The sequence below is a fragment of the Danio aesculapii genome, chromosome 22 (genome assembly GCF_903798145.1).
Source record: "Danio aesculapii chromosome 22, fDanAes4.1, whole genome shotgun sequence".
Lineage (NCBI taxonomy): Eukaryota > Metazoa > Chordata > Actinopteri > Cypriniformes > Danionidae > Danio > Danio aesculapii.
The window spans coordinates 20,883,812-20,906,474 of record NC_079456.1 but is presented as its reverse complement, the minus strand read 5'-3'; the positions used below and the strand labels follow the sequence as shown (position 1 = coordinate 20,906,474).

General features: G+C 40.9%; 1 protein-coding gene across 4 annotated transcripts; it reads left to right on the top strand.

Moving 5' to 3' along the window:
- The first annotated feature begins 201 nt into the window (after positions 1-201).
- Positions 202-20,824, top strand: zbtb7a (zinc finger and BTB domain containing 7a). Of its 4 annotated transcripts, none has more exons than XM_056448593.1 (4): positions 202-369; positions 10,477-11,013; positions 11,095-11,939; positions 14,029-20,824. In XM_056448593.1, exons 1-4 carry the CDS (start codon positions 361-363, stop codon positions 14,489-14,491), a joined length of 1,854 nt encoding a protein of 617 aa, XP_056304568.1. In that variant the 5' UTR covers positions 202-360; the 3' UTR covers positions 14,492-20,824. The 4 variants fall into 4 exon arrangements, with proteins under 4 accessions (XP_056304568.1, XP_056304569.1, XP_056304571.1 ...); XM_056448594.1 differs by lacking the exon at positions 202-369 and adding an exon at positions 940-1,136; XM_056448596.1 differs by lacking the exon at positions 202-369 and adding an exon at positions 1,999-2,275.
- The last annotated feature ends 1,839 nt before the right edge of the window (positions 20,825-22,663 follow it).

The window sequence follows — 22,663 nt, the reverse complement described above, 5'->3', positions numbered from 1 at the left end:
CCTGAAAAGGCAGAAATACAAATTTAGTAACTCCACCTTTGCGGATTATTTTAATTGCATTTTTTTTTAATATCCTTATTATACTGCCCTCTGTTGCAAATGTATATTACTTCATCATCATCGTGCTTGCCTCCTACTCAACTCCAGCGTTTAAGAAGTGCCTTCTATAATTATTAAGTCCACACCCCGGTTTTACGGGAGAGTCCTCAGTTGTTCAGTCACTCTCAGAGAGGTCATATGCTCCTCCTGTTTTGAGAAAGTCTCAGTCCAGCAGCAGGTAAACTGGCGAGCGGGTCTTAAGTGCTAGAAGACAATCCATGTCTGTTCCGTGGACTGACAGCACTCATCGCTTCTCCCAGCATGATTTTGGTGAGTATGGAAAAACAGTTTGTGTTTAGTTACTTTTTAATATTGGTTTTCATTTTTGGGTATTACATTGAATGGAGGAAGAGGTGTCTGAAAGGTGTTACCGTTCTGTCTGACGACCCCTTGAGAGTAGGTACACATTGTGAGCTCTATTAGTTTTAGACAGTGGAGGGTGTGTGTGTATAAGTATATGAGTTGCAGGGGGGACTGCTGGCAGACCCTGAGTGTCCTGGAATGTGCCATGGCTTGTTTTGGGGTGGGACTCCATGACCTCAGGCAATGGGATGGGTGGGTGCGACTACATTCGCACACACAGGGGAGAAAGAAGGACGGTTAACTCTCATTATTTTGGCACACACACTCACCCAAAGTACACGTGCAACACTCCTGCAAACAACTTTATACAAATACAGGCCGGTTTAACCAGTGACATCCTTGTGAACTCCACCGTTGTGTTAATGGGTGATGGTGGCCACTGTGGCATGATGACAGCCTTTTTACTGTATTCCCCAGAGATGGGCAGAAGAGAGCAGCATGGGGGAATGCTGTTTCTTTAAGAGAGAGGGAGCGAAAGAGAGCGAGCGAGAGAAAGGGAGGGACCTTTTTGCCCTCCAGAAACCAGGAAGGGAATTGAGTTGAGTGCTGGTGCTTGGTTAGCGCATACAGAGCTTTGAACAGCAGGGAGAGCTGAGAGAGAGAGAGCTCCACTGAGGAGGAGAGAAGAGGAGGGAGAAGCAAACCCATAACAAGCACCGCCACGGCCATAACAGGTGAGCCTGTTCCACCCCCCAGCTTGTCCCCATGTCGTCTGCCCAGGGCCTATCGACCGAAGGGAGGAAGGCTGAGGAGGAAAGAATGAGGGAGGGGGACAGAGAGAGAGAGAATGTGTGTGGGGGGGTAGGAGGGGGCTCCTGTGCCAGTGAGGAATTATTCTTTTTCTTTGGTCATCCTAATAACTTAAGTGCACGTTTGGGTTACTGGCATTGCTTTAATAAACTTTCAATCCCTACAGATGTTTACTTTTTGTTGTTGTTTTGGAGAGAGCCCTAAGGGGTGTGTTTGTTAGATATTACAGAAGGTAGTAGGAAGGAAGCAGAATTAATTTCATAGAACAAGATGTAATGCTACGCACTAGGGTCCAAGTTTTTATCTCTGTTGTCATTCATTCAGATACCAACTCCGATAACTTGTGCACACCCCTTCAGCATTCGTTTCTTCTAGTCTTGAACTGTTTACGCTGTTTACATCTGTGATGGAATATGACAAACAAATGTAACTAATTTGGGCTGGGAATGTTGAATATTTCAAATGATGTATGGAGACTATTAGCGTGTTGTGTTAAAGTTTTGCAGAGTTGTGGTTGGATCCTTTTTTTCATACGTAGAAAGCTTGGCACTGCTTGTTGGCTAGTCTGTACTTTTAATACCTGGCATCCTGCTAGCAACACACGGTAGTGTATAATTCAGCTCTCAATGCTTACGTTGAAGCAAGCTCGGAGATGTGGGGGTGGCAAAAGTAGACAGCTTGGGACTTGTAGTTCGTAGCAATGCCCTAGAAGCAGGTGAAGTCCTATTTAAGAACTGCACTTCCCAGAGTGCCTTGCCCTTGGCCATACAGGAAAGGGAACAGCCGGTAGCCTATCCTAGTGGGGAGGTGTGGTGATTGAGCAGCAGGCAAGCCAATCACAGAGGGCGAAGTGAAGCCAGAGCAGTGGGCTGAAAATAGAGTGGGGGAGTTAGTAGGTGTCTGCTTGTGTGGGATCAGGCAAGGGCTTGCCTGTGTAACTAGGGCCACTCGGAAGTTTCCTGTGCAGTTGCTTCAGAGCAGAGCCCTGCCCAAGTACAGAGGCAGGCGGGCAGGCAAAGGGAGACTGAGCTGACCCACAGGGAAACAAAATTCTGGCCGGCCGGTAAGAGCTCAAAATGCACTCTTACTCTCTCTGGTGTCTGAGATGGGAAAAACAAGCTAGAAGAGAAATAATGGAATCTTAAAAGGGGAAGAGAGGGACTTGGCTTGATTAAGTTCAGAGCGCTTGACCCACTTGCAGATGGCATAGAGATGGAAAACTCAGGCCTGCTGTGTTAAGGTATGACTTGGTGAGCTTCTGTGCTGCAAATTCCCCTTTAACTGATCTTAAATGTTGTTTTGATATTAGTGTCTGATTGTCATTTAATAAAGAAAGTTGGTTTCATTTAAGTTTTAGTCACATGATCAGGTGATGAATTAAATTTGACACGTTGGCATTGCTGTTAAGACTGTGGGACTATTTTAAATTAACTTTCTTCACATTCACATTAGACACATCCTGATCATTTAGATCTCTCACAAACTCTTCCATGTTTTTACCTTTTTTGGCAGATCCTTTGTAGGCTTCTCTGCCCCCTCTAGCTGTGTCATAATGCACATCAATGTTCTCCCTTGGTAAGGGTCTTTACCTAGGGTCTTATGACTTGTCAAATGAGAGAGACTGCATGTTTGTCCTGGACTCAAAAGGCGTTGCAGGAAGCTGCAGTCTGTTTTGCTCTCTCTCTTTTTTTATTCAAAGATGTATGTAGATCATTTCCAAGCCATACTTGCTCGACTCGTTTTCACCAGTGCGGGTACAGGGAGGACGCAAGGGGTATTTTTATTCATAGAAGACGCCCAGTGTCTGAATAATGCACAGACAAGGCTCCTTGTCTCACTGGGGTGAGGCTGTTCTTTATTGTCTTTTGCTTGTTTAAGTGCCAAAGAGATTCTTACCCACCATAAACCAGTTTCTGTACAGTTAACTTACCTGACAGGGTCGTTTCAGGTCAGCCTTTACGACAGGTAAGGTATGTGTGAACTTCATGCTGATAGACATCGTGCAGTATTTTCACTTTTGTATCAACTTAAAGTGCAGCCATGCTTCTTATAGTCTTAACATTCATTTTGTTTAACCTTGTGTCCATTTAAAGTTTCAATCTCACTCACATCCAGTTTGAATTAATAAATATTTGCCAAGCTTTTCAATACTTACGAGATACAAACTTTATAAAAGTAAAATAGTGGACACCGAAATTGTTCTTATGCAGCGAATGATTGAGGTATGAAGGAAGTCGAAGTTGCCATCAACTTTTGTTTGATCAAACAGTTTTAATTCATCATAAAACTTTTTGGACTCTTTGAATTGGCGTTCCGGGCAAGCTTTAGTTGTATTATGTTCAGTGACAGATTCTGAAGCATTTTTTTAAAGTGATCAAATTAAAGACTGATGCTGGGAGATGGGCTGCTGCAAGCTAGCATCGCTATCGGTAATCAGAGAGCTCATCTAATTATTCTCTCATTGTGCTCTTTAAAGGGCCTTCTTCTTCCACTTGTCCTTATCTGCTGAGAGTCTGTCGACACAAGGCCTTCCTCTTGTTTTTTTCTTGACAGTAATTTGGAATCCGATTGCTGTAAGTTTATGCTCTCGCCCCATTCGCTATTGTGGAGCTCGACCTCCAGCAGGGTGGAGGAGTCCTTGACATACTTACCTTAGCGTGATCGTTCAGAGATCTGCTGTGAGGTAGAGCTGAAAAAGGAATCCTGGGTGGGTCGTCATCTCGTTTTGCCTCCTCAGCAGAGGCAGAAGAGGGAAGTGGAAGCTGTGGTAGACTGGTGGTGGAGTGTGCAGTGCAGTGTCTGGGAGAGCTGGTCATCTGATAACAGAGCGGGTTCTGTTACACCATCACCAGAGTCACGCAGGAAGTCTTCTTCCGCCCAACCGGCCAGGCTGCCGCCGCAGAGAGCTCGAGACACAAGCGATGGCCTGAGCACAAGGGCACCAGAAGGGCTGGAGTATTGCAGCCACCATTAGTACATTTGTTTTCTGTTTCACATGTCGGTGTGCTTGCTCTTTCCTTGTTTTTCTGGCCAAGCCACATATTGTCCTAAAGACTCAGAAGTTGTGGGCAGCTCAAAGACAAGACGCAGGGAGTTGGGTCTGGAAAAGTTTGGTCAAACTATGAGGGGGCGTCGTGGCATTTTCACACGTGGGCTTCATCTTCTAACAAAGCTGCTGCTGGTCTAGAGGGATCATGGCACGTTGTTGCATTCAAAGTTGTGCCTCTTATGACATTCACTGTAACTTTTTTTTTCTGTCTGCTCTGCTCCTGTTTGATACACTTCTATACAACTATTACTTTTAAAGGATGGTTTAATTCCAGTGATCATTTACTCATTCTTCACTTGTTCAAAACCCTTTTGAGTTTTTTTTTTCCACTGAAAACAGAAGACGATGTTTTAAATAATTTTGTGCAAACAGAAATCTGGAAAAAAAAGTAAATTGAAAGTCACACTATCTCAAGCATTTCTGTGCACATGCTTCAAGCAGCCTTCCCTAATACCTTTTGGGGGGCATTATGAATTAAAAGTCTGGATTTTTGGCAGCCTGCTAACATATCTCCAGCGAAACAGCACAGCACTACAAGTCCAGTTTTATCAGTTGTTCACCCACTTCCTGCTTGCTCTTTTTGCAACCAATCGTGCTTCCCTAACCAACGCTGGCAGGAGTGACTCATTTGCAGGGCCTTGCTCAAAATCCTGTTCTTCTTGGAACCAGTCAGCCCCTCTCCATACTGTTTACGATTATCCGGTAATATCCTCTCTGCCTTGACCTTGAACCCTGTCAACCCAGTGTAGTGACTCCCCTTCCCTCCCTCGTGAAGCAGGAGGAGCTAATTACACACACAAGCTTCTATATACTTAGTGAGCAGACATGTATGTCAGAGGGATGCCCTATGTACATAACTCACATGTTTGTCGTTAATACTCTCAACAGACTCTTTCGAAGGATTCCCATGCTCTTGTGAAATACAAATTGAAGGCTTATAGTGATGACTAAAGTTAGTTAGTTGAAAGATGCTGAACTATTTTGAAACCATGCTACTTGTTTAAGCTTATGTCATAAGTCAGCGTGTGTTCCTGGAATGCATGGCCTTGCCTAAGATGCGGGGGCTTATATGGGGACATGTTTCATTCTGAGGTGGCCTTATGCAGTTCATATGTGCAAGTAGATTTGCTGTTTGGTGTCGTTCAGTGGATTACCTTTGTTTCAAAGTTAGTTGAGGAGAGAAGCAGATTCATTCTAAGAACTTAATCACCAAACGCATTAAATACCCATGAGACAATTTGATTGACAGTAGTTACCTCATGATTCTTGTAAAAAAAGATTTTACTGTGATGGCGGTGTTATTTCCAGCTGGTTACACAACATTGAACTACTTCTAGTTGTAATGGAATAAGATGACAAAAACCATGATGTACATGTCTTGATGAAGCATTGTTGATTTTGTTGATGGAAAGATTTTCATCATAATATTTGTGACGAACAAGTTTCTATCGACGAAAACTAAATAAATTAATACAAATAAAAATATACTGACATTTTCATTGACTAATAAAATCGAGACGAGAATGTGATTTGAGGAACGTCATTCGGCAATGTGATTATTTCTAACTGTAAGGATATAATGATACTGTAGTGCTGGAATCTCTGCTTACCAGGGAGTCGCATTCAACGAAACTGCCTTGAAGTGAAGCGCAATTTTATTTTTTATGTACATTTTCGCTTTATAATTCCTCAATATGAGCTAACAGAGCCGTGGGACTGAGTGCACATTTTACATGATAACATATTATCATTTGCCAGTCATATGTCATTACTCTACTTATTTACTCAGTGCTATACAGCTGAGCACCATGTACTGTGACCGCAACTACAACAGTAAAGCTTGCTATAGACTGATATTGCAGAGTGGAGTTAAACTATTTTAAGCCCTTATAAAAAGTTTTAATGGCATGAAACTGTTCAACAGATTGGTCAAAATGACTAGTTTTTGCAAAATCCTGCATTTTCAGTAGTCTACTTTTCTTGACGACACACAATTTTACATATTACTTATTATACAAATACACAATGCATGTCTAATTTCTGGTCTTTAATAGAAAAGCTATATTCACATTTTAATGAGATGGTTTTATTCAATTTTAAGTTAGAATATTTCGTATCAATGTATACAATATTTTATTAAATTATGCTTAAATTAAACCAAATATATTTTAGTTAACTAAATATAGAGTAGATTTAGTCAACATAACTAGACTAAAACTAAAATGATTCAGAAGACTAAAATATGACTAAAACTAAAATGGAATTTTAGTCAAAAGACCAACTTAAACGAAATCTAAATTTGCTGTCAAAATTAACACTGAGATGAACCTTTAGACCGGAGATGACCAAACTAGGGCCCACGGGCCAAAGTTGGCTCGTTGTAACCTTTGATTTGACCCACCATTCCAACTGAGAAAAAGAGTACGAATGATGGGCAGGGTTGGGGCAAATGATTTAACAGAGATTGTCATTTCCAGTTTAAAATAACCATTGTGTTTGATTTATTTATGAGCTACAAAAAAGCCAACTGAAATGAAATGTTTCATTTAAATGTTAATTGTAAATACGTAAATAAATACTTTGTAAAAATGTAAGTACGGTCGCTCAACAGATAATGCAGAAGCCATCTGCGAGCAAATCAAACAAAACAAGGTGCATCTTTAGCGTAGCGTAACCCATTCTGTTATAAATGATATTATAAGATGTTTAATAATATTTACTGCATTAGTTAATACAAAGTTAAATTAAAACAAAATTAAATATTATTCAATAAATTAGGAAGTACCTATGACAGCTATATTTACCTTCTGCCCACTAGCCTCAATCTAGTTTGGTATTTGGCCCTTCATAACAAAAAGTTCAGTCATCCCTGCCTTAGACTGATTTGGTTTAGGCAATTCCAAAGTCTCTGTAAACTGTATTGGAAAATGACTCTTAAAGCTGCCATATGATGAAAATTTGCATATACCTATGTATAGCTGAACAAGAAGTCAGTACATAGAAATGGCAGAGTGTGAGCCACTGTTTCCTCATTCTCATGTAAATCCTGTGAGTGTATAATACCAATCAAAAGAAAATGCTGTTGTGTTGCACACATGATCATGTTTCCTAATGAGATTACAACAATGATCAGTTTCTTCCATTATTTAAGTTTATCTAAGCGTATCTAAACTTTCTATGTATATGTGTATATAATTTAGAAAAATGGGTGAAGCAGGTATGTCCACCACTTTAGCTGAAAAGATTTAACAAGGGATCTACTTAATGTTAAAATACTTTTGAAGAATTAATTATAACTATTGATTTTGTTGATTTCAGAGAGCGAGAGCGCAGGGACTGAGCTGTGGGAGTATCAGAGCAGAGCTCATTGATATTCACAATCGTTACAAATATGGTCAATATTATTGTAGGTGTAATTCTTCTGTAAGAATAAACCCATTTCTGGAGATTTTTTTTTACTTCCCCAAGGCATGGACTTTCATTTTAGATATCTGAGAATAGTTTAACTTATTAAATCAATGTACTATATGGTACCTTTAACATTGTCTGGAAGGGGCTGTTAGGCCGGGTGGGGGCTGGGGTGGGATGAGCATTCGCAGTAACTTGTGGTTTGACTTGCAAAGTAGTTGAGGCCTGTGCATGCAGCCAGCAGAAGAGGGCTGGAAATGAGACGTTGGGGCCGTTGCATGGCCCCTGTCACCCATAGCCATGAATAAGTGATGAAGAATGTTGGGAGCCCTGCGAAGGTGTCAGGATCAGGTTTGTTTGCACTGTTTCCTCTTTCTTTCAGCCTTGCTGTGGGTTTATTCAGGGACAGAGATGCTGTGTAACTGGGGAATTGCTATCACCCACAAACTAAAGGGCAGAGATGACTTTTGGTTTTCAGCATCCCTACTAGGAACTCCCCTTGTGTTAGCAAACTACTCCCTTTTAATTAGATGCATGGTTTTGTATTTATATTATTGTTTTTGGAGGCCAAGATGCTGATATTAAATTATATAGTAATTGTTTTTCCTCAGTGGTTGCAGGTTTTCCACTTTCTTCAAAATATCTTCAAGTGTTCAACAGAAGAAAGAAACTCATAAAGGTTTAGAATCACTTGAGGGCGAGTTAAGAGCAATTTTACGTTTTATGAAAAAAATATAAACCATCATTTTAGAAAGTCTACTTTGGAAAAACACGAGGCTGGGTAAATGACAGATTTCATTTTTTAAAGATAAATATTTTATTAAGCACAAAGCCATTTCTAAATCAAGCCATTTACCTTGATTCATGAGGAGCCTGTGCTATACCTGGAAACACGTATTGTCCATCCCAACCTCCAGCCTGGCCTCTAACTTGACTTATTCAAATTCTGTGATAAAACAATGAGATAGAATTCACCTGTTAGTCAAGCAGATGAGAAATGGGCGGGAGAGAGTTATCAGCGAGATAACAGAAGACCAAAGACAAATGTGTGTGGTTTCAAAGCCTACCCTACAGGTGCCCATCATTTATCTTAAAGGTGAAGGGAGAGACAGGGAGAAGGGCTTAAGCCATTGGCTTATGGGCATTATCATCTAACTTAAACAAGTCAAGACATGGTCTAGTGGGGCACTATTATTGGAGTAGCTTCACTGAAGTGTGCTATATAGAAGTGTGTAGTGCATACATTATATGCCCTAGATTACAGCATTTCTATCATATTCTGACAAGAGGCTCTTTCACTGCGTGCGTTAACGTTAGATGGTGTGTAAAAACTGCACCCACAAGGTGAGCCGGAATGTCATGCACAGTAATAGTTCATGCAAGACAGGTAGTGGGGGTTGGATTTGGTGCTGTTTTTTTACCTTCCCTCTATCTCTCTAGTGCTACACCAATAGTGATCTGACTTTGTGCCAGCTCTCTAGGTGTGTAGGAAGGCTTTGTGAGACAGAGCAAGCAGCCAGGTTGAGCAGGTCTTGCATACATACCAAGGGGCTTGATCTGAAGGAATGTCATTTGAATGCATTGCTCTTATTGAGTATAATCCCCCCATGGCCTCACCCCCTGCTGGGTCACTCTGGCAGATGGAGGGGCGGGGGGTAGTTAGGCTGTTTGGCTTTCACGCGTGAGCGTGTGTTTTCCAATGGACAAATCAAGGAGTGTTGCCTTTCAGAGCCCCCCTCCCTCTACCCTTGCCTGTGCTGCGGTCGATCATTTTAATCTCCCCCCCCCACACGTGATCAAGGGGACAGGCCTTTCCTGAAACTTGGCACACAGTGCAGGGTGGGGTAACCGGCTCAGACCGGATTGACAACCTCCCTATATAATACTGTTCCCTTGCAGCCCTGCGTGTGTCCTCCTACTCTTCCTCCTCCTCTAGTGGGTTTTTTTCCACTCAGGCCTTTAGCCGGTAACCCCCTGCCCCCACCCCCTTGCCCAGAAGCCAACTAACACGCAATTCAGAGCACATGGTGCCCAGCCCACACTGTGTGTGTACTCTCCCACCCGAGCAAAGCAGCACGGTTACAGATTCTCCTTTCCCACTGCCATCATGACAGTAGGCCTGCTGCCCTCTGAATTTGGTTAACATCCTAAACTGATTCCTGTTTGCACTTTGCATCTCCAGTTGAAGTAAAACTGGACTTTTGATGGCATTGTACATAACAGATATACTGTTTGATGGTTGTGAATGCATTTTTTTACATTGATTGCACTTTGGGCATGCAGAGTTTGAGTCATGGCTCATGTTAAAAAATAGCATATGTGCACAATGAATAACCTCCTTATCATTTTATGATTTACACCAGTTGCCACTAAACATGGTGTATTTGCTGTCATAGGTTGTTATCTGAATATCCTTTTATAACTCTTGGTTTGTATTTTGGATAATCTTGACCAGTGGTCTTAAATATAATGACAACCATTTGGCCACTATCTATTACCCTCTCTGCTTAATTTACATGCAGGGCTTGGCTTTTCTACCATGTAATACACTGCAGAGAGCAGTAACAGGATAAATATTGTCGTAAGTGTTAGAGTCTTAAGAAGCCTCATAAATTACTCCTCTTTAAAACGTGTTTTTAATATGACATTGGTAAGTTTTATGGTGATAAGTTTAAAACTTTTTTGGTAAATGTCTTCCCTGTAGTAGTTTTATGTAAAATCTCAATTAGTAAGGATTTCTTTAAATATCTGCCTGCCATATCATCATTTAATGATGAATAACTGTTATTGTTCCTCAACATTCTCAGACAGGCAGACGGACAGACGGCAGGACGGACGGACGGGTGGCGGCTGCGATTGGCGGCTCGGCGGCAGGCTGGTGGAAAATGTCGTCGGGAGCAGGTGGGCGGGGAAGACGTGATGGGAGAGCCTGTGGGGGTGCAGGCGAGGTAGAAGAAGGACCAGTAGGCATCCCTTTCCCTGAGCACAGTGCTGACCTGCTGGGCAGTCTTAACCGGCAACGGCTAAGTGGGCTGTTGTGTGATGTGCTTCTCGTGGCTCAAGAAAGACAATTCCCTGCCCACCGTTCTGTGTTGGCCTCTTGCAGTACCTACTTCCACAATCTTTTCACCTCAGGCCTGGCTGCTGACCGTCAGAAAGTCTATGAGCTGGACTTTGTGCGGCCTGAGGCGCTGGCCGCTCTCCTGGACTTTGCCTATACAGCCACACTTACAGTCAGCCGCAACAGTGTGGTTGACATTTTAAGCGCCGCCCGTGTGCTGGAGATCTCACCCGTCCAAGACGTCTGCACACACCTGCTGGACACCAAAGTGCTCTCCCCGCCGGTGGGTAATCTACTTTTTTTTTAGCTCAACTGATGCATGTTTTGGAGTAATATGATTACGTAGTTCTGTTTCTTTTTGCAGGCGGGCAATGAGCAAGAAGACAATGAGGAAGAGGAGGAGCGAGGAAAAAATGGAAAAGAGCAGGGCATCAGGCTGCGTGCCCGTGAGTACTTGGAGTTCTTCCAGAGGGGGGCGCATTGGGGTAGCAGCTGCAGCACGCCAGAGCTCAGGGACCTGCCCGCACACCTGCACTTTAGCCAACGCAATGGCGCTGACAGCAATGGCATACCCATCGGCCCTGCTGACTACTACTCCCCACTGGCCCAGGCCCTATCACAGCCGCCTCGTGACCCCGAAGACGAAAATGTGGATGAGGAGAGCCAAGATGTAGCTCGAGCTCGAGAGAAAGTTGCAGAGGGTCTGATGCCCTTTTTTGCTCCCACTCAGAATGGACATTACTACCTCCATCAGGCAGACCCCAAATCTGAGAGAGAAATGGAGGTGACAGGTGACAGAGAGCATAACCAAGGCCCCGCCAGTGCTTTGCTACAACAGATGATGGACTCCTTGGAGCGGAAAAGGGAACGGGGCACAACAGGTGGTGGGGGTGAGGACGATGGGCCTGAGGGTGATGAGCCAGACGTGGAGTTTTACTTGAAGTACTTTAGTGCGCAACCCGAGGGGCCCACCAGTGCTCCCATATCTCCAAGTCTGGCACCACTGTGGCCAGTGAGGGGCAATGGAGGTGGAAACCAAGCAACTGGAGGGGGTAACAGTGGTGAAAGGAAGATGCGATCCAAGGCCTTTCAAAAGTGCCCCATCTGCTCCAAGGTCATCCAAGGTGCAGGCAAACTTCCACGCCACATCCGTACACACACAGGAGAAAAGCCCTATGAGTGCGCGATATGCAAAGTGCGATTCACCAGGTATTTTTTTTGTTTGTAATTTCAATTATAACTTGTAGAATATTGAGAGCTATATTTTTATATACACTTTAGCTTATTGTATGCGATCACATTTCATTTGTCGGGTATTTAGCACACCTAAGAGAATACAGTCAGTCATAAAATTGTGTTTTATGTTGACAGAAAGGTTGCATGACAAAGTCCTGGAATTTTAACAAGGGGGGTCCAATAAAAGTGGGTTGTGGTAGCACAGCCTGGTCTACTGTTATCAGGGATGAGGCTGTTATAAAACTCTCAATGCCGATATTGAAAGGGATTACAGCACGATGGCCTTTCTACACCAGTGAGTCAGCTGAACTTGTGACCCTGGGTGTTGCGTTGATTATTGCCCCTGGCACATACAGCCCCTCTTTCAAACATATAGCTGATGAAAAATACTGCTGTGCTTCCAGACTGAATCATGGTTAGCAAGCTGTTAGCATGGCTTACCCTGCACTTAAGGGCATCACCTCTTCCATGAAACCATCGCCTTAATGAATTAATCAGGAGACACGCATTGGAAATAGACACTGCACCAAAAATATCCAGTACCCTATTTGCGTAGGGATGGATCTAAATTTGCCACCTAAATACGCCACCTATTGGGAAGGGGGAATTGTAATCTTAATCCTGTTTGATCAGGGTTAAGAGTGCACTTCACTCACACTGCAATAAATCAATCCTATCTTCTAAATAATTCATCTGTCTGTGACCCACTCCATAAGACAATAGGAGTATGTGTTTTAACACGAGGAATGTCTGCCTACCTTATATAACCTGTAGTTTGATAAATGTATGCAAAAAGTGGAGGAAAGGTGAGAAATAATGAGCGCGAGAATCTCCAGATGCATTCAAACATGTTTAAATACACAAGCAGGCGTCAACGTGTGCACATGTCTGTGTTTACATATTCGGGTGTGTGTCTGCCCATAGATGCTTGCGAGCAGTTTTGTGTGTTCAGTAAGCCTTCAGTATTCTGGACGGGTCAACCACCCTAGTTTGTTTAGCTGTACTCTGCCCTGGTCACAAGCTTAGAGGGAGGGACTCAGAGGGGTAAGCTGAGAGCAGAGTCTTACAACAGAAGGCCTTGCATTTGACACCACACTATAGCTCCCTTATTGGTGCAAAACAATACACTTTGACAGTACGCTGTCTCTGGTTGAAGATAGTCTACTCTTGAGCCATTCAGACCAGTTTGCCTCAAGGGTGTGTCAAAGTCAGAAATGCATGTTAACAAAAGACCAAAAAACTTAGTTTTGCTTAAAAAAAACAAAATTAGGTTGGATGATTATTTTACAGATTTGGCTGTGCTTTGAAATGATTGGAGGACAATTGAGGAAAGACATTAAAGGTTAAACTGCATTTTTCCAAACCTGTTCATCAACCCAGCACACCTTTTTGATTTTTAATCTTACATTAGCTTCTTCCCATGAACTACAAGCTCTCCTCTGTTGAACTCAGCCTCTATTGAAGAGATCAACTGTTGGTCTTTCACCATTTTCTTCACCATTTTGAAAGTATCACTTGTGGGAAACCATTGCCCAAATGAACATTGAGCTCTTCAGTGCCTCATTGGCCTAAAAATAAATGTATCGCGATAAAGCTCTTTATTGCTCTTTTCCTCATATGACCTTGAGTGTTTCAGCACAAAAGAATGATAAATAAACTTGACTTTACACTTGAAAGTGAAGATAAGGAGGTCAGACTCCGTTTGAGGATACATGTTGTCACTTATGTGTAAGAAAAGATTTTTGTGTATTTACTTCCTTGGCTTTGTTTTTATATGTAGTTTATTAGTGAGTGTTTGCTTTTACTAATGATCTATGTGGCTAATCTTAGGCTTAACCTAATCAGGCAGTAGTTAGTGACTCATCCCACCATAATAAACAGATTTTTTGGGACATTAAGTAATGTAGGTGGGTATGTGTATTAAGTTATTATGTATTGTATATCACACAATTGTTAATTTCCTAAGCTTGAATTCCTGTTCAGTCTGTCACTGGTAATGTGCTTAATTTGTTCAAACCCATGGGTAGCGGCCTCTCTTATTTTTTTATGTGTTCCTTTCCAGGCAGGACAAACTAAAGGTTCACATGCGCAAGCATACGGGAGAGAAGCCTTATCTGTGTACTCAGTGTGGTGCCGCCTTTGCCCACAACTATGACCTGAAGAATCACATGCGTGTGCACACAGGCCTGCGCCCCTACCAGTGCTCCAGCTGTTTTAAAACCTTTGTGCGCTCGGACCACCTTCACCGTCATCTCAAGAAAGACGGATGCAATGGAATTCCTTCCAGACGAGGCCGCAAGCCACGCATTCGAGATTCTGAGCTTCTTGAAGGTCCTCTGGAACTTCATGGCCCAGAAGCAGACATCGAAAGAGGTCAGCGGCATCCGGATAGGGTCACCATCAGTCACCATCAGTCACCATCAGTCATGGAGGAGAATCATGGTAGTCACACACACAGTCCTGTTGCCGACAGGGAAGGTAGTGAAGATTTGACCTCGGGACAAATGGACTCCACAACTACATGAATAAAACTTTGTCAGAGAGGGCTTTACTCAAAAACAAGAAGAATTATATGAAATAAGAAAAATAAACTTAAAACTACATGGTCCTCTTTAAAAAAAACACAAAACAAATCAGGGTGTCACGCAAATCTAACCTAGTTACATTTTCCTTCTTTTTTTAGCTTCTTCATTCCGAATAGAGACTTAACCACCAAGATACTGGTCTGTTGGAAGAGCGAAGAGCACTTCAAATCACTCACCCATGCTGTCACCATCTTTCTGGGTCTTTTTGTTGGTGTTTTTATAATAATGGCATAGCCATGTGCGTACGAGAAAAAGCTACTATGCAGTTTAAACAAGTTCCTCATCTCTGGGTTGCATCTACTGGGCCTTGTCTTAAAAAGTAAGGTGTCAAACACCAGGCTGACTGCTGCTTCGAGAGGTTAGCTATGAATGGTCTATAATGTGATCAATGCAACCAATAGATCTCTTTTTCTAATGCAACAAGCAACATGTACATACACTATAAAATTATATTGTCTCAGATTGCAAAATATGCAATGTTCTGATGCAGCACCTTTTTTCTAAATGTTCCAGAAAGAATTGGACAGGGGTTTGATTTAAAGTGTTACTTTCTCTATAAACAAGTTTTTTTTTTTAAAGAGTTTATGTTTATGTGGTGTAACAGGTTACCAATCCGAGATGAATTCACATAAGGAGAACTTGTTAATTTGTTTCTAGCAGGGAGAGGGTAAGACAAGGGATGAGGTCCTGTGTTTCTAAAGCACTACCTTCATCTGATCGCCACTGGGCACAATCATGTTAAATCTTACCTCTCAAAGGCCTGCTTTTCCTTGCATTTGTTCGCAGGTCTTGCATTTTACCTTCTCTTATTTTGGGGATTGTCTTAATATTTTGTTATTTGATTTCTCTTTTTGAACTTTGAGTTGACTATTTTGGGTACTTGACACTTTACATTTGTATATGTGTGTGTATATATTAGGTTGTAATCTTATGATACCCTTTATAAGAGATATATTACAGATAGATAGGGTCACATCTTCCTTCAGCTTCACTCCAGGTTTCTCACTGCGTTAAGTTTGCAGGGGGAATATGCTGTTTGATGTTTTAGAGCATTATAATTGAGAAACCCATTTTTTTCCTAAGCTGCACTTAATGGAACCCAGAAGTTTCCGCCCAAAGTATGAGTTGTGATAAATGTGCTTAATTTCGAGTCTTTCTAGAGGAGAGTGAAACTGTATGCAAAAGATGAGTGAGGGCACTGCTGTTATACAGACAGTAAGTGGAAAACTTCAGCAGGGATTCTTTTATTTGTTCGTTTGGCAGAAGGAGAGAGAAAGAGCCAGGCACCTTTTTATGCATTTGCACTGCTTTACTAAAGATTTCCAATGGAGATGTAGAAATATCTATTTAAGGAGACAGTTTGGGTTGAGGAGATACAAAGTGCTTATTCGAGTAGTCAAAGGGACCAGAGAAAAGAAAACTGAAAGAACCTGAGCGATAAGGTGAGCAATAAAATAATGTTCAAGTCTAAATAAGCACACAGCTGTAGTAGAGTAAGGGAGAGGGTTTAGTTTTTAGTAGCTGAAACTTAAACTTCATCAATTAATGCAATGTATATAAATGCAAAGTAGTATAATATATACAGACTTCTAATCTTTTCACAATGCAAATCATTGGCCAAAGTTTTGAAAGCAAGTGTCCTGAAAACGAGACCTTTAATTTAAAATAATATGTGCTTTCTTGCACTATTGGAAGTGGGTGCAGCAAGATCCTATGGCCACATCAGAGCAGGATGACTCACTGAGAGGGGCCTGGAGCGTCAGCATGCACTTTGTGGGCACGTCAAGACAGGCTCCCCCAAAATCCAGCCGAATAGGTGCTTTGGTTAAGTTAGGACTCTCTTTTAAATAAGGTATGTGTGAGGGCAAGAATTGACAAAGGCAGAGCCGATGAAGTGGCTGATTGGAAAGAAATTTTCCAGGCACATGCATCCTAAAAGCAGGCTGTGATCCTTGCTAAGTCTTTCAAGTGGATCATTGTGTATACGATTGCTGTGGATGAACAGTTTTGAGGATGTAATTTTGTGGCATCATTCCTTCTGCAGTGCTGTACCCTGTTTGTTGGCCTTTTGCACCTTAAAGAAGAAAGATTTGAATGCACTTTGTTACTTAGAAGGGCACTTTTTAGAAACGGGTACTTTCAAACAAAACTAGCAAATGTGCTAAACCTAAAAAGGCCCATCCGAGTGGTGATACCTTTTTTTTTTAAAAAAATAGCAATTATTATTATTTTGGCTTGTTCGTATACGTTCCATTTGTTTAAGTCTTGACACCAAGCTGCCAAAAAAGTGCACAGTCCTTGAAGAGAAAGTACAGGGTGTAGATTTTGTTCCAGTTTTTGATTGATGACGTTTAACTTTGGAAAGGATCATAAAAGATGGTTATATATTTAGATAAGGATATATGTGCAGATGCATAATGATTAATTGCACTTGAAGCTGATTGAAAAGTTCTCTATGTTGTCTTAATACAGATGAGCGTAAAGATGTGGCAGCATCTGCAGGGATTATTGTCTAAGATCTACAACTACAGTTTCCATTTAAACCATCTATATTCTGTCAATGACTTTTAATATGCTGAGTTAGGCTGGTCAAATGCTGTGTTCTGTTTAAATTTGTTGTTGACGGCCACACCCTTAGCATCACACTACTGTAAGTTTTTGTGTGACTGGACGCCACGGCAGAATTAATCCTTCTGGAAATTCCAGTGTTTTCACACCCCAAAACACTCAGTTAATAATACATCACATGCCTGCAAGCGTTTGTGTGGTAACACATTGACCTAGACCATCTCTTATCAGTTTTCACTCATCTCCTCTGATCATCAAATAGTTCACGGTAGCTTTAGATTTGATTTTTCGGGGATGTTTTTGTCCTTATGCCACAACCCAAATTTATCTTCCCTCATTACAAAAACAGAAGTTGGAGTGGAATTGTTGTGGAAAAAGCCTACTTGAGTTCCCTTTCTGTCTATAGTTTTTTTTCTGTGATATTGAGTGAGAAATGTTAAACTTCGTAATGCTTTTTTTGATTTTGTTGAAAAATATGTTGCTGCGGCTTGTTTGTTTTTCTAGTAAAAATAATGCTAGCTGTGTTTGTGGGTTTTAGGGTTAAATGGTGGTGGATTATAGGGAGGGTTTGGTGGGTGGGAGGGCACGGGAGGTACAAACCCTGATAGCACTGGAAATGGTGCTTTAGCTAAGAAAGAGTTTTTGCACTAAAAGTCACTCATGTCCTTGTCCTTGGAGGAGGGGGACCAGAGAACTGGGCAAGGCCTTTGAGTTTCTGTGAACACAAAGTCTGTTTAATCTCCACTTCACTTCCCTGTACTTACATCTGCAATTAACTCTTTGAAAACCAAAGTAGGGAAAGACTAGGATTACTTTAGACAGTTCTTGACCACAAAAGGAAAAGAGGGAAATCCAAAAAAAATTTGACAACAGCGTAAACAAAATCATTTCCAAGACGAGTGTAGGTCAAGAGTCCAATGCAACTCCAACAGAAATAAGCAGCTTGAGGAAAGACACAGTATTCACAGAATGGCTTATTTCCAATGGTTAACAGGATCAAACCCTAAGCATCTGTGTCTACGTAGCAGTTTGGTGGAGTTATTAGAGGTCTTTGTGAGTTCACACAGACTCATTGGTTTGGTCTGGATGTAAGCTTTGTTCAGTGGGTCCAAAAAGGAATCGTGGCAGAGTCTTGAAGCTTGACAAGTTGAGAAGAATTGTGTAGAGAATGTGCCTTAACCTAAAAAGGAGATTGGGAGAATTCTTCAAAAGATGGCTTCCATTCCAGCTTCCCAATTAATTCTTGAATACTTGTGTTTTATGTGTGAACATTTCTGAAGAAAGGTTGCAGAATCTTTGTTCAGAGATTGTCTAATGCACCTCAACTTGTAAATACAACTAGTTAAAATTGTCTCCTGGGTTGATTGCTGATTGATCTTTCATTTAGCGCTGCTTATTGCTTCTGCCCTTATTTCGGGACTCCGCTTCCAGACACTACAGTGGGAGTGTCTAAAAGAAAACCCATTTCCATGACTTCAGAAGCATCCTGTTTGTAATATCCAAATCTTAATCTATTTTGTTTTCCTTGTTTAACTTATTGGCCAGGATGTCAAACAATAATTTAAGATTACAATGACAGTGATAACCGTAATAATCATAGAGGTTTATCTTATTGCAAGATTTAGATGTTCTGTAGATGCTCTGGCTGGGTGGAAGCACAGCTTGCTGAGGGTGATACAATGCATGGCTAGATCCGCACAGTTGTTCTCACCTGATCCACTGCTGTTTGATGCCCAGTGGGCATGTTGCACAAGGAGAGCGGCTCATGGGTGGTGGGTACTAGTTTGCACAGATTGGGGAGGGTGGGTAGCGTTTTTGTGCAGGTCGGGCAAGGGAACTGTGTCTTAAGAAGGGGCTTTGGAAAGCCTTGTCAGGTATTGCTGTGCCATGTGTACCTAAGGAATTTATAGCCATCTACTTCTTTGACTGCCTCAGCTGGTTATGTTTCACTGATCAAGGAGATGTTCTGGAGAGCAGATGTCAGAGGCTGTTGTAGGAGGCAGGGGGATTTGGGGATTATGGGCCATTGTCTATGCTTCTCAGGTTAAACAGTCACGGCAGTCCATGTCCACTTTTGTTATTTGGTTTAAGCTCAAATTTTGCCTTCTGTGTAATCAAAGCTTTATTGTACTGAGAGTACACCAACCGAATATATATTATGAGTTTTGAAGGTGATATCGAAAAGCCAACTACCCATGTGACCACAACACCCTCACTTTTTTGTTTTGCCTAATAACTGTATGTTCTTTTCTAGCGTAGAAAAATAACGGCAGTGTTTCAAGACATGTTTTTACCATTCTAGAACAGCGAGTAGGGCTGTATTGTCTTTGAATGAGGCCAAGACAGCAGTGAATTGTGGGATTGAGACATCAAGTCTAATCTGCTCACAAGTCAAGGATGCATTCCATAACTTCCTCTAAATAGTTGTTAGAACGAACAGATGCCGGTAGACGGAAATGAGGTGGTTTTTTACGTTTGTTTCTTTTTCCTCTACCTAGAACGTGCAGGGAAGGGAGCGTGTTGGGCTTCACAAAGCCATCAAGCTGAAAGCAGTTTTGTGATTGTAACAAAAAAAAGCACTTTGCGAAAGGCCATCCAGAATATTGTGTGCTGTCTCTTTTGATTATTACTGTTGTTGTTTTTGTTTTCAATTTGTTGATGAGTTTTGTTATCTCGTTGTGGATGTAATGATTTATTTAAATGCAAAAACTACATGAAAAGAAAAGAAACTTGAACATGCGATATATTTGGGTTGAAGTCCATTTGAACTGCCGCCCCGTACCACACAGATCTCTGGAAACACATGCAACAAAGAATGGCACGTTCAAGTTGTCGTACATTTTCTTTTCCTTTTTTGCCATTTTAAAACCAAATTTCATCACAAGGACTTTTCAAAGGACATTTCTCCCTGGGTTTCCATTGTTCTGCAAGATGCTTTGTAGACGAATACAGAATTTATAAGATAGAAATGTAAGATCTAGAAATTGGGGTGCAACTACCCCAAATAACATCCAGTAAAACGCTACAGATACTCAACTTGCAATAGACCCTGTCCAAGGCAGTCAGGTTTGGACCATTTATACTACTTTCCTGCATATGGACAACAAATACTCTCTCTAATTACCTTCATTCTATGTTGTTAGACGGTAAACTATATTTTCCACATTGTTTTTGCATAAAATGTAAGAGTTTTTAAGGGACTCATCATATACTCTATTCCAAACCATCATCTCTTGTACGTTTCACATTTCTTGTATTAAATCTGTAAGCTTAATTCATCATGTGGGCAATAGCTGAATGGACGCAAGCTCTGCACAAAAAACTGTAATTCCTTTATCTTGCTTTGGGGGCACTTTTTAACACTTTGGGGCGGCAGAAAATTCCCAGTGTCTCAGGCTTGGACCACAGAAACCCTTTTTTGTTTTTTTGTTAATTCAATTCCTGTTTCTTTCCATTGTTTGTCTGTGTGTGTTGAAGCTATTGAGATGTACAGGAGAATTTGGGAGAATTTGCACTTTTGGCGATGAAATGAATTTGTATTGTATATGAGACCACTAAATCTACATCGTCTAAATCAGACAATTCCATGTTGTTTTCCTTTTTCATTTTATTCTTTTTTTCTTTTATTTTTACAAAGTATATCCAAAAATGTCTGACGTTTAAGAAATTTAAGACATTTCTATTAAAAACAGAATGTTTACGACCTCCATGTGTTTGTTTGCTATAATTTCTAAAATGACAAGTCCTTACTATGGGTATCATTAAAATTCATGTGTTTATAAACTTAATTAAATGCCCAAAACTCTCCTAAAACCAACCAACTGACCTGCTGATTTTGTAGCGTGTCTGCTTTTCTGCGTTACGTCAGATAAACAGCCGTCAGTGATGGAAACAGACACGGAGGAAGCTGAAATACAGCTCATACAGAAATACAGCTCACCTGTCAATCAATTAGGTGGGCGAAAAAACTGCATTCCTATGTCACGTCGTGGTGGGCCTCAAATCTTTGAGGATTTGGATCCTCTTTAGCGACAGGAAAAAAATATCTAAAAAAAAGAGACTTATTGTGTTTATATCACTCCAATATGACAGTGGACACACTATACATACAAGACAGTCTATTTTCATCATCTATGCCGTTTAAAGATGCCACAGTAGTTTTGATCTTAATACTGACACCTATCAACACGGATGCATCACTACACAAAAACTTCTTTTTTTTTATGAGGCCATATTTGCAAGCATGTTCCTCAGATGAAATCTGTCTTTAATGAAGGTTGCAGAGATAAAGGGAGCACTATATGACTGGTCGTTTGATCTGAACTAGACATCTCCTATGAGATCACTTCATTGAGAGTAAAATGAGCATACATGGTTTATTACATTTATAGTTTTTCCAGACATTTTCAAACAAGGAGATCGACTTCTCTTACTAGATAACATGTATTAAGTCATTTAAAGATCTGTAGTGTGTGTCTGTGTGTGTCACTGCATGTATATCACTGTAAACATACTAAACATACTTACAGACAAATCACAGCAGACATTAACAAGCTGGTAGCTGGGACCACATCGGTCTTCTAAAATCTAAATTACTGCACAGTCCTACTATTTATGGATAGGAATTTGTCAGTCAACTAGCAATCTGTTTGGGCTGGTTAGTTATCAGATCAAACCAGCTATAAGCTAGCTACTACATTCCAAAATACAGCTACCAGTTTAATACTGTGTCTCTAACAGCATTTGTGTGATAGCTATAACATAAATATTACTTAGTTGCCTTCATATTTACAAAAGTTTTATTAAAAGTGAAGAAATTCTGTTGGATACCGTGTTGAATGTATTCTACAGCTGGCTAATTAACAATCAGCTTTGCTAATTACTGCACTGTACAAATATGTCTAGTTTTCGTAAAGGTATGGACCACATTTGTCCTGCAAACTACCCAATGACAGTTGGTTTGTGAACCAGCTAATAATTATGTTGAACTGGCTCTGACCCAGATTAAAGCTAGCTACTACATTTTAAAATACATATTTAATATTGTCTCTATAAAAGGATTTGTGCGATGGTTATTGCTTAGTTTTTTACTGCTTACCTTTTCTTTCAGTTGTAGTGGCTTTCGTATTTTCAAGTAGAGATTGTAAATTCACATATTTCCAATACTACAGTAGGCTAATTAAAGGTGAGTATGTGCCAGTTTCGAAAATACCCAGAGACTTTACAATATTGTCATTTTCTGGTCGACAATCTTGGTTCTAATCTCCCAGATAATCATACTAGTTTAAGATTGTAGTTTGATAACCAGTGATTAATAATTCATTGTGGCTAATTAATTATCTCTGTTCAGCTATAAGCTACCCATGTTTTAGCCAAGTTCAGCAACCAGTTTGTCTTTCCAACAGAATTTGTGTGACTAAAACTAAGGTAAACTGTTATCAATTTGCCAAAAAAAAAAGTTGATTGTTGTGTTTTTTTTAACATTGTCCGTTCTGATCTGCAAAATATGTCATTTAACATGATACCCTGTCAGTCAGCCAATAA